Source organism: Olea europaea, unplaced genomic scaffold (assembly GCF_002742605.1).
Source record: "Olea europaea var. sylvestris unplaced genomic scaffold, O_europaea_v1 scaffold2266, whole genome shotgun sequence".
NCBI classification, from domain to species: domain Eukaryota; kingdom Viridiplantae; phylum Streptophyta; class Magnoliopsida; order Lamiales; family Oleaceae; genus Olea; species Olea europaea.
In genome coordinates, this window is record NW_019240720.1 from 3404 (window position 1) to 15073 (window position 11670).

An 11670-nucleotide genomic window follows, 5' to 3' on the forward strand; every position below is an offset into this window, starting at 1 on the left:
AGCTTGAAGATAGGAAAGCGTGTAATAAGGTAATCACTTATGGAGTTCTAAACTTCATAAGGTGAGTACCAAAGGTATGTAAATATAGTTTGTAAGCATGTACAATTTCAATTTATGAATATCAAAGTAAAGTTTGTTATGTTCAACAAAACTTTCATAAAAGGATTTCGTTAAGTTTCTTATGATTCCTCGGCAGTACAGATAGAGATTTTAAAAGATTTTCAAAACATTGATTTTGAATGGATGTTAGCCATGCTAAAGTACCCGTCTTTGATGAATGGTTTAGGGGAAAAAGGCAGTTTTCTAACAAAAAATTGTAGCACTTTGTGTGTGAGTTATCTTTTAAAATTTCGTTCCAAGTAGGAATTTGATTCTGAAAAGAGTTTGGATAGAGGTGAAAACAGAGACTCTGGATACGGTGAGATAGCGTCTGTGGAAACACGGCTAGTTCTCTAGAATAAGTAATGCAACCTTAATTGAAAAACCTTTTGCGGAAGCAGTTGTGGACCCAAATGATTTCAAAACATTTTAAATCTTTACTTGATTCAGAAGATTGATTAAAGTACATGCAAAGCATCTATAAGAGCATACTGGAGGGAAAACCTGTTTATTCCACTTGATTACTGTAAGTTATTTACTTATCTTTACATGCTTATGCTTTAATTATCTTTGATGAGCAATTCACAAGCATCCACTTCTACTGTTAATAATGATAAAAATCTCATTTTATTTTTAGATGAAGAAGATGTTTCTTTTCTGCTTAAATTAGATGTAAAATCTGATGTTATATTCCCTATTGGTAAAAAAAAAATTGAAGAAATATATAGAGATGTAGATTATAGTTGTAAGAATAATATAGGATTTGATTCTGTGAGAACTTATAGAGAAATAAGAAAAGTAGAAGATATTATAACTAAACACACGGATATACAAGAAGAAATCTCAGAAGGATTATTTAAAGGATATATAACTAAGAAAGGTCAACCTATAATCTTTGAAGAATTATTAAAATATAAAGAATATTTAAAGATTGAAAAAGATTGAAAAATATAAATATAGGACCTGATTGACAATTTCTTAAAAATATAAGATAAATCTTATAAATAATTTCATTAAGGGCAATATAGTACTTTTAATAAGAAAGGCTATTATGAAAAATAGGAAGAATCTACCAGCCATCTTCAAAGTTGTCCCGGTGGGATGTGAGCTATTATGGTTAATGAGTAATCCAAAGGAGTATAAAATTACTGAAATGTCCTCCTAAATTATTTTGAAATTATTACGTATGTCAATCAAAAGATGTGCAGTTGATTCTACAATTGAAACTTTAGTAGATGTTGCCATAATTAAATAAAGATGAGTCCAAACGTGAAAAACATTAAAGTAACATAAAGCAGTAAGTGGTACTCAAATCAAATAATAAATATTTATAAGTCAAAATTCAAAAACTTGTCCAAAATATTCTCAAAGAATAAAGGTGCCGCTGCTTACCTCCGCAGCTTTTATATATGCATTCCACTGTATATACATCTCTATCAAAAGATTATAATTTTGAGAAATTATTATTTTCATCCACGATAAATTTTAATATTGTTCTTATTAAATTCATTCATTTAAACATTATAGATCCATACAAATTTTATATATTCATCCTATTATAAATACATTCCCAATAAAAATCATTATCAACATTTAATGTGGTTCTCACTTTTCATTTTCTATATTATTATGTTGGTGCTTTGATATTTAATTATAAAGGTTTAGTAAGTTTGTTTTCTTGAATTTATATGATTCTATCAAGGGTATACTGCTCAAGCAATCAAACAAATTCCTCCTCAAATCATATATTAATCAAGATTTCCCCTTTTTAACTTATAAGCTCATAATTTTGGTTGTTTGTATTTCGACTGATAATTTAAATTTGTTTCTATTTGTAATGTAAGAATATTTAGACTGATATTGAAACTTATTTTCAAATTTCTCGAATATTTTCATCTGTCAGACCAATACTTAAAAAAACGTAAAAAATAATATTTCATTTTTCATAGCATGAAAGAATTATAACTCTAATAATATGTTGATTTTATTTTTTAAAAATATCCGTTGAAGAGGGTATTTTATGAGTTTAGATGAAGATGGTATTTTATTATTATTAGAATTTTAGTTAAACACAAACTTAAAGAATATAAAAGGGTTTAGAAGAATTTATGAAAATAAATATTAATGGGTGAAATTATAAACGATATATTTTTATTTAATTTTATATATGTATATTTAGGTAAATTTGTATAAGATAAAAAAATATAATGTAATTATATTTTTTAAAAGTGGATGTATAAATAAAAACAGTGATGTAAATAAAAGTACCCAAGAATAATAGAAAACTAGTGTACATACATTGAATTGTTGTGTTTTAACTTCCCTATCAATCAAACACATTAAAATGACCACATCAAGTGTTTTAATTTCCAGAAAACAAATAATCAACCTTGATGCTAGCAAGAATCCACAGCAAGCCATGTTGAAGAATTGTCAATACATGTACATTTTGAAGTAGTCACACTTGGCATCTGGAAAAGCTCGTAGGCCAACCAAAGAACTTTCTGACTTTTCTTTATCTTCACAGTAAGATATACCTAGCATTAACATGCACCTTAGGATAAACCAAACTCTATAAAAACCACACTATGGAAGCAATAAAATTGGAATAGTCTCATTCTTAAGTAAAGAAAGCGAAAAAGTAAAAAATAATTTAAATTTCAAGATATAGTTGAGGCCATCAAACAATGTTTATAGATATCAAAGTTTGATCATAGAGGAAAAACTAATATAACATATTAAACGTGAGAAGAGAGCTTGTGGTGGTAGGAATGACAACGCCGAGGCACAGACATGATGGTGCAACACCTCCATATCAATCACGAAGGGGTGGTGTCAGACCAATATATGAAGATTTTAAACCTACTTCAGAATGGTCACAAGATGATGATACATATGTTCTCGCTATTCAAGTTCCTGGTAAGTTCTAAACTTATTTTGTTTTAAATCGACATTATGTTTTAAGCTAAGATCGGGAGTTGTGTGTCAGTGTCAAGCCACGAACGTCCTCCTAGGCTTGACCAGTTTTACACCTCTAATAGGCCGATGAAAATTAGGGATCGTATTAAGGGATTTTGTGATATACATATATGTTGTTCCCCCCATAGGTTTCATGAAGGAGCAACTCAAGGTTTCAACCGAAGATCGGAATATCATTAGGGTTCGTGGAGAATGCCTGATTGCCGGCAACAAATGGAGTCGTTTCCAGGAGGACTTCCAAGTCCCGGATAATAGCAAACTAACATCAGTTCGTGCAAAGCACGACGGAAGAACTTTAACCATTACGATCCCAAGAAAGAATGTTGGTGCTGGTAAAGTAACCCTTAGCCCTCTTCCAAAAGCTGAAGATCAAGTCCTTCCTCCTAAAATTACAGACATGAAATCTCCCAAGGAACCCGGGCGTGATCAGGGCGGCCAAGATAAAATTACTCCAGCAATTGGTAGTAGCAAGCCGATAACAGATGGCAGAAGTTCAGAATCAGCTCCAAGGACAAAAATTGGACGACAAGAAGATGAAAGAAAGAGTCATATGGAGAAGGATAAAAGCCCGGAACTGACAGAGAAACCTGCTGCACAAGAAAATATTGTGGACAAGGTAAGGAAGGAGATCGTTGATGACAAAAGTTTGGAACCACTAGGAATTAAGAGAATGTCCGGCGATAAACCAAATACTAGAATTGGACAACAGGAAGACGAAGAAAAGGCTTATATCGAGAAGCAGGGAACCCAACACATTGCAACAAAAACAGCACCATGGAAGGATAATGTGGGAAAAGGTAAAGATATAACTGAAGATCGTGAGAAGATCAAATCAGAGAAAATATCTAAAAAACATCATCATAAAATTGACAAATCAAGTACAACTGATGATTCTCCTGATCATGGCGCTTTGAAAGTGGAACTGAAGAAGTACAAGAAGAAAGCAAGGAAAGGGATTGGCGAGCTTCACGAAGAGAGGCAATTGCTGGCGAACATGGGTGCAGCACTGCTTGTTATTGTTGGACTGAGTGCTTATATCGCCTACAACTTTGGATATCAGAATGCTAAACATTAGCTAAATATATACTATACGGTGTACAGATACATATTCCTGTATATTCAATTCCAGTAATTAATAAATTAATTGTGTTTATGGAAAAGCAATGAATTATCGTAAAGTTTGAGGCTGACAAAATTACGTACTGTTAATTCTCCTAGTTAATCAAAATAATAATAATAGAAAAGAGGGCGAGAAGAAAAATGGTTCCATTTTCCTTATTGTTCATCACTCGGAAATAAAGACAAACCCCGCACTATTATCCCCAAGATAACTCTTTTCTGCTAAAAAACTTTGAAAATATTTTGAGAGTTAAAAAATTAATTTTGACAAAAATATCATCCAAAGCATGTTTGGCAAAATCAAACATACTTATTATCCACAAATTTCGTAGAATCCCAACTCAATACACATTATGTAGGATCCACAACTTACAAGCACTACTAAACAAGCATTAAGATGGAACTTGTAAGCACTCAAAAATGAAACCAATTTTGTTTAAACTAAATACAACGATCCCACAAAAAGCATCTGCAATTTTTAAAAAAAAATTGACACCGATTAGGTTTCGAGCAATTTGTATCAAGAACCGAACTTAACATGATCTACAAATACATTAGGACAAATAAAATATGCAACTGCAGATAATTTTATAGAATTTGATGAGTTACACCATGCCTTCATCATTGACGAAGATGCCTAAAGATTCTCTACCTGCAAAACTTACAACACCTCTGAAGACCTTCTCTTTCTTCTTGAACTTGTTCCTCCGTTGTCCTCTGCAGCAGAATTGTCCATTGCTGCAACAGAGAACAAATAAAACATCAATAACTCAGCATGCACCTGATACAGAAAAATGGAATGATATGGATAATGCAACATGGTATAAGTATTTTTGGAAGCCCGCCCCAAAAGATTGTACTTGGACCTAAAAATTTACCTTCCAAAGTCATTTCCATTTCTATAAGCATGGAATGGGAGAAAATATAAATTCAATAGCAAAGCCATCACAATCTTCAAAGACTAAGGGTCTGTTTGATTGTAAAGATTAAATTTTGATAAAAATAAAACAAATTCCAGGGAATTGAATTGCTTGGAAATTGTTTTATTAGTAATTGTCAATTAATAGTGTTTGATTGGTATAATTTTCCTCTTGAAAAATGTTGAAATATAAGTGTCTTTTGGTATTTGTTTGACTTTGTTTTTTCTGAAAATTATCAATTTAAGGGATATCCACTTCTACAATTGTTTCTATGATTTGTTACCAGTGCAAAAAAATAAGAAATAAAAAATCCAAAAATCATCTATATTTTTTGTGTTCGTTTGACTTTGTTTTACATGGAGATTGTCAATTTAAAGGATATCCTCTATTTACAATTGTTCCTAGCAACGAACGGAAAAAAAAAAAAAAATTGCATGGAAAATCAGTTTCCACCAATCCCATGATAAAGTGAATTCCTCAAAACCAAGGAAAAGCCGGTCACGTGAGGGCAAAGCTAGAAAACCAATTACTTGGAAAATCTGGCAAATCAAACACTCAAAAACATGGAAAATGGAATTTCATTTCCAATTTCCATGGAAAAAAGGCCTATCAAACAGGCCCTGAGTTCCCAAAGATCCTACCAGATAGCATTATTGTAATGAGAAGTCAGTACCAATATTATGTCCTTTTGTCAATAACTTCACACACAAGATAAAGGTCTATATTGCTAAATCTATCAGACAAGACTAGACAAATAAACCAAATTTCAGCTTCTTTTTTTATATTTATTGGTACAGTGTAGTATCAAATCCTCCCTTCCAGACACCCTACAAGCAAATGCAGTGGAGTTGACAAAATTATAAAAAAGTCATGAATGTGTGCAAGAAAAGACATCAAACTCGTGTACAAAAGCAATTTGAATTGAAATGAAGATGAGGATTGAAGACAAGGGCTCTGATTGGCCCCATTTCTTTTTGTAAAATGAGTTTTGTAATAGTAATTTTTATTGGAGAATGCATTATTAAAAAATAAGAAAGAGTTTTAGGTTTACATACAAAATAATTTTATTGGAAAACGTATGGTTAAACACGAGTTAGTAAAATGAGTTTTTAAAAAATGTGGCTCAACCAGGCATAGCTTGATTTGAATAAAATTGTAGTAGTTTTATCAGGATATTATCATTTAGTAGTAGTTATTTTACTAGAAGTTTTAAATTTATGCTCAGACTTTACACATAGGACCTAGGATTACATGCATGTTTTTCAAAACTTATACAGTGATTAAACTTTATGGTTTCTCCACACATTCTGTATGTCCCATGATTTTTACCTACTTTCAAACCAGACATTCCTTGACCCACTGCTTATAAACAATTATATGCTTTGACAAACATGTACATAACCATCTTGGCTGATTAAAGATTGATACTCTTCCAAGTAAACTTTTATGTCATTTCTTCACTTTCTCTTCCCTATTTCTGTTTTTGTGCGATGTTTTGCGTCAAAAGACTTCTCAAAAAACTAAAGCAAGCCTGTCCAGCTTCGGCAAAACAATTCAGCAATAACTAAGGTGTCAAAAGGCCGAATGAATAGAATTGTTGATAGAAATTCCATAAATTTGTTATTTAAGTACGTGATTCGGTATCAAATAAGCTCATCCATAAAATATAAAAGAAGCAAGCAAGTTGGAAACTGATTATTTGCCAACATGAAAATGAATTCTTGGGGGTGGGAAACAAGAATTCTTCATTTCTATTAGAACTCTTGCTCTCTTCAAAATGACCTGAGAGGAATTAAAGCCAGATACACCAGAAATGACAACATTTCCAGCTAGGGTGTTCATATGGGTTGAATAGTTTAAATCTATTGTTGCTGGTCTTATATCCATAAGACAGCATTTAACCAACGTATACTTAACATAGAAGTTCCAACTTCAATTATGAGTATGATAGCAATCTCATCCTTGAAATTCAGTGATAAGAACCGGTAACACGTGATTGGATTCACTTGGAATGGATAACGTTACCTTAAAGTGGGGGGGATATGTGGCTTGTTAGACGAGCACTTTGTCCAGCCTCTTCCGAAAGAGCAGATGCAGACTGGTTACTGTCCCCCTGCTTTGAAGTACTTCCAACAAACTTGTCCTGTGGTTCAGGAAGATCTGGGGACGGATCAGCAGGCAAGAAGCATATCTCACCCTGCGACATATCAGAATCACTAAACCCCGAGTCTTTTTCAACTCCCATAATATCAATCTCTTCATCTTCATCGACATCAGATTCTTTCACCTGCATCAACACAAACATGTTTAACATGGGCATGGAAAAGGAAGAAAAGAAAGCAATTTGCCCATAAATGTCAACCTGACCTTTTCAGTTTCTGGCATTAAATCAAATTCGTCCTCTCGTTCTACATACTCCTCATTTTCCTCTAGCTCCTTGAAGTCTGGAGCAAATGCACTCCAATTCTCAGTATAATCTTTGGCCCAGATATAAACCAAACCAGTCAAGGAGACAGAAACAACAATAGGGTGAACAGGATGCCATGCTAAATCTATTAGTGCCTCCTTTGGACCTTCAAGGATTTTTACAAGATGCCCAGCCCTGTCCCATATGTAGATCTTGTGCTCTCCCTTGCTGGCAGATCCACCAATAACCCACTCACCATCACCACTAAAACATGGTGCTTTCCAGTGTACTTTAGTGATGGAATCCTGAAACTCCCGAAACAGAGTTAAACACCTTGATCCAACAGCTTTCAACTTTTCAAATTTATCTTGTTCATCTCCGGCATGATTCGATTCTTCCAAGAATTTAAGTCCTCCTTTCAAAGGCAAAAGGTTTTCATAGATTCTAATTGTCCGATCATTCGAGTTTGTCAGAAGATACTGGCCATTCCTGCTAAACACCATATTCTTTATTACAGCATTCCCAGGAATAGGAACAATACCGCATATTTGGACGTTCTTATGATCTATAATAAGTACCTCCCCTTTAGAATTCCCAACATAAACCATATCGCCGTACTTATTAAAGCATGCCGCAGTAGGACTAAAAGGGGTAGATCCGTCTGAAAACTTGTTACGTGGGGGAGGGACAACCCCATTTTCTGTATCAGATAATGACACGGGAAGTAATGTTGTGATTCCTGTACTCATGTCAACAATCACGGGTGCTGATGAGAAGGGACAAGCTAAGCAAATAGATGGAGTAGAGGAACCAGGGTGTAGACGAGCTTGCAATGGGGTTTGTGACAGTGTAGTTTGAGCTATTTTCTCCCCTTCGACAACATCCCAAAGGGTCAATGATTTATCAGCAGAAGACACAAGTATGCGATGACCATACTTAGACCAACAAACACTTGTTATAGCAGCAACACAATCCTTGTCCCTGAGTTCTTTGGCAATGCCCCTGGTTTCAAAATCCCAAATAATACAGCTTCCATCAGAGCACCCAGCTGGAAAAGAAAAAACAATCCACATAGTAAACACAGAGCACATTGAGTCAGACGTTAGCATATAAATACAAAGAGAATTAAGTAAGACAGAAAGAAAAAATATCATCTCTAGAACTGGCAATACATTTATAAGGCAAGCTATAGCTGTACCTCTTTCAGGAACTATGATGGTGGCACCTAAATCTAGTTTTAACATTTTGCTACTAAGATACTTGTCAAAAAAATTGCAACAAGTTGGTGCACCTGCTATATTTACACTGAGAGTTACAATCCAACAACTATGATAAGAACAAGAAGCTAAATCTTATCCCCCATAAAATTGGAACTGGGTAGATCCCTTTCTCCCCACACTGTTTGATCCAAAGCAAAGCAAAGCAAAGCTACATCTACTGAAAGGTTCGCAGAATTAAACTTCTCACAACCACATCGAGCATGTTACTTTTAGTCAACTTCTCCATCTTTCAACATGTTGATATCACTTTACGTGGATGAAAGCTTCATTACATCATTGCAAAACATGCCTCATCCATCTACATCGTCCATTCGTTAAGACTTATTTATCGTTCTAGAATGGCCACATCCATCGTAAACTCCTCATTTTTATGTTTTGTCATTAACTGCCCAAAATTTCCCATAAAATACAGTTTTAGTCCAATCACCAATTTGAAACTTTACAACTTGGTAGTACTTATAATCATGGAATTCTTGTAGCATTTACTCCATCTAGACCACTTACCCTAGTACTATGTATGAAGAATATAAGCATGACATGGCTAATAAGAAAAGGGAAAACTGTGCTCAAGCAAACTGTAGACATCTTAAGCTTCCTATATTTTCTTTTTACAACTAACCATTTTTCGAAGAAAATTTCGCTGTCAATCGGTTCTTCCCACCTTCTAATGGTCCAATAATCAAGTTCCTTCCTTGACTTCATATCGGAGAATTGACCCCACTATTTTGTTAAAATTCATCATTTCCCCATTTTCTTTCCATGTGATTCCTATTCCGCTATTCCGAGGAGAGCATGTAATCTTACAATTACGGATAAATACCACAAGCCAAAAAAAAGGTGAGCTTATTCATTCATAACATGATAATGGAATTAACTCCTGAACAATATGTACTGTGAAAGGAAACCCCGAAAGATTCCCAAGTTTGATCACTTTGCAGGGTTAAGACGTGCATTGATTTACATCATCAAATGCTATCCTGGGTAGGGAAAAAAGAGCACCTCATTTGATTTGGAATACATTTTGTCAAATAAAAATAAAGCAAAACTTATATAGTAGTGCAGAAAGGGAGGAAGTACAAAATCGTGAACACACAGAACATCAACAATTGTAATACTAAAGTTTTAAATGTAAATTAATACTGGAAGGGTCATTACTTCCTTCTAAAATCTATGACCATGATAACAAGAAAATTAAACATCAAGGACACATACTAAACATCCTAGAGTTCAGGTTTTAGCACCAAATTTTAAGAGGATGTTCTGTCACCTCCAGCAATCTTAAACGATTCATAGTTCAAAACTAGTACAAGAACATTGCATTTCTATATCAAAATTAACTACCCTCTGAATAATGTTTAATAAACAGATTTACAAAATATGTAGAACAGATTCCAATGACACCACCTGCCTTTTCAAAAATTACAAAAACCGCCCAGTGGACAAAAAGAAGATATGCATTTCGCATTTTATGATTGTGTCTTCATGCTAGACTCGATATATATTTTTTCTCATTTTTTATTTTTTATTTTGGATAAGAACATTTTATAGCTTAAAAGATGTTAGTTTCTTAGTAAGTAATCAAATCCTAATAACATTTAGTAAAATTATTTAAAACATGTGTTTGCATTCAATGGTTACTCATCTAAAGAAACAAGTTGTTCTCAGTCGAATAAAAAATGCATAAATTTGTTCAAAAAAATTAATTAATTTTATTACACATTATTGCAAAAAATTACAATGATGGTTCTTTTTAGCTTAAATATATGCTCCCATCTCAATCAAAAGTAAAAGATATTTTGAGAAATAAGAAAAAGAGACAAAAAATGCAGTTCGTGTACTTTAGTGGTAATTTCAAATATAGTACCGCAACAAAAATGAATAGTGCGAAAAATATTTTCACTTTTTGGCCGAAAAGGGAGACCATGTTGTATAAATAAAAACAAATATAAGAGGAGGTTTTAGTAATTTCATAACAAGAATGGATGTCTATATAATAAACAGATATCTCAGGGGTGTTTCCACAATTTGCTCAAATGTCTGTAATCTCTCGTTTGAATCGACATAACATCAAAGTATATTTACCAAATAGTGGACCTACATTGTCGAAATTGAAAAATCATTTGGAAAGATCTTAACAATAATACAAACCTACATGCAAAGTTACCAATGAGAAAATAGAAATAAATTATACCCGCTAGAAGAGTTCCGCGGCGATTAAAGGCGACACATTTCATAACACCATGCTCCAAATACTCCTCTATTACTTCTGGAAAATCCCCCTGTAGTGGGTCTGTGCCAATCAAAATTAATAACAAAAAAAGTCACAGATAATCAGAAAAATTAACCGCAATAAGATAAAAAGGAGATCATACGAGTTTATGCCGTTCGATATTTTCGTATATGCTTTTTATTTCACGAAAAGGGTGAACAACTGAGAAAGAATGTATTTTTGTGCGAAAAAGAAACAGAGAGAATCACCTATAATTTGGACGTTCATGATCACTTTTGTGCCAAAAACACTCAGGGGTTTAGGGATTAAGGAGTTAAACCCATGGGCGAGAAGCACAGAAAATAATCTGCGCGCCTGTGTGCTGCTTTGTGGTGTTTTCGACGAAAAGGTTCGACAAAAAAGGGCAAAATTTGATAAGAAAGTAATTCCTGTGTGTATATATATAAATACATATAGATAGAGAGAGAGAGGAGAAGATCGCAGAGAGAGAGAGAACGGAGGCAGTGTAGCCGGCCGGCCGACCGGTGGTTATTTAAATAAAAGGTTTATCGAAAACGGCCAGCGGTAAGAGCGTTAAATTTGGCCTTCTACGGGTTCGAGTTAACAAATGGTTCAAAAATAAGGATGAGAAATCAA

General features: G+C 33.7%; 2 protein-coding genes across 2 annotated transcripts; one reads left to right on the forward strand and one right to left on the reverse strand.

The window, feature by feature from the left end:
* The first annotated feature begins 2691 nt into the window (after positions 1 to 2691).
* On the forward strand, positions 2692 to 4238 carry LOC111381179 (protein RESTRICTED TEV MOVEMENT 2-like). The gene is made up of 2 exons (XM_023004921.1): positions 2692 to 3018; positions 3207 to 4238. Exons 1-2 carry the CDS (start codon positions 2871 to 2873, stop codon positions 4151 to 4153), a joined length of 1095 nt encoding a protein of 364 aa, XP_022860689.1. The 5' UTR covers positions 2692 to 2870; the 3' UTR covers positions 4154 to 4238.
* Positions 4239 to 4597: 359 nt separating this feature from the next.
* On the reverse strand, positions 4598 to 11670 carry LOC111381178 (protein RBL-like). Its single transcript, XM_023004920.1, has 5 exons — positions 11283 to 11670; positions 10996 to 11094; positions 7485 to 8572; positions 7143 to 7404; positions 4598 to 4935 (listed from the first exon to the last, which is right to left on the reverse strand). The coding sequence occupies exons 1-4, from the start codon at positions 11299 to 11301 to the stop codon at positions 7144 to 7146; spliced, it is 1467 nt and encodes a 488-aa protein (XP_022860688.1). The 5' UTR covers positions 11302 to 11670; the 3' UTR covers positions 4598 to 4935; position 7143.

Bases quoted from the DNA above. Each gene is read 5' to 3' on its own strand.
- LOC111381178 (XM_023004920.1), bottom strand. The intron at 8,573-10,995 runs GTATAATTTATT...TTTCTTTTCCAG, and splicing joins CCGCGGAACTCTTCTAGCGG to CTGGGTGCTCTGATGGAAGC. The intron at 7,405-7,484 runs GTCAGGTTGACA...GTGTTGATGCAG, and splicing joins TAATGCCAGAAACTGAAAAG to GTGAAAGAATCTGATGTCGA.
- LOC111381179 (XM_023004921.1), top strand. From the start codon at position 2,871: ATGACAACGCCGAGGCACAGACATGATGGTGCAACACCTCCATATCAA. The intron at 3,019-3,206 runs GTAAGTTCTAAA...TTCCCCCCATAG, and splicing joins TCTCGCTATTCAAGTTCCTG to GTTTCATGAAGGAGCAACTC.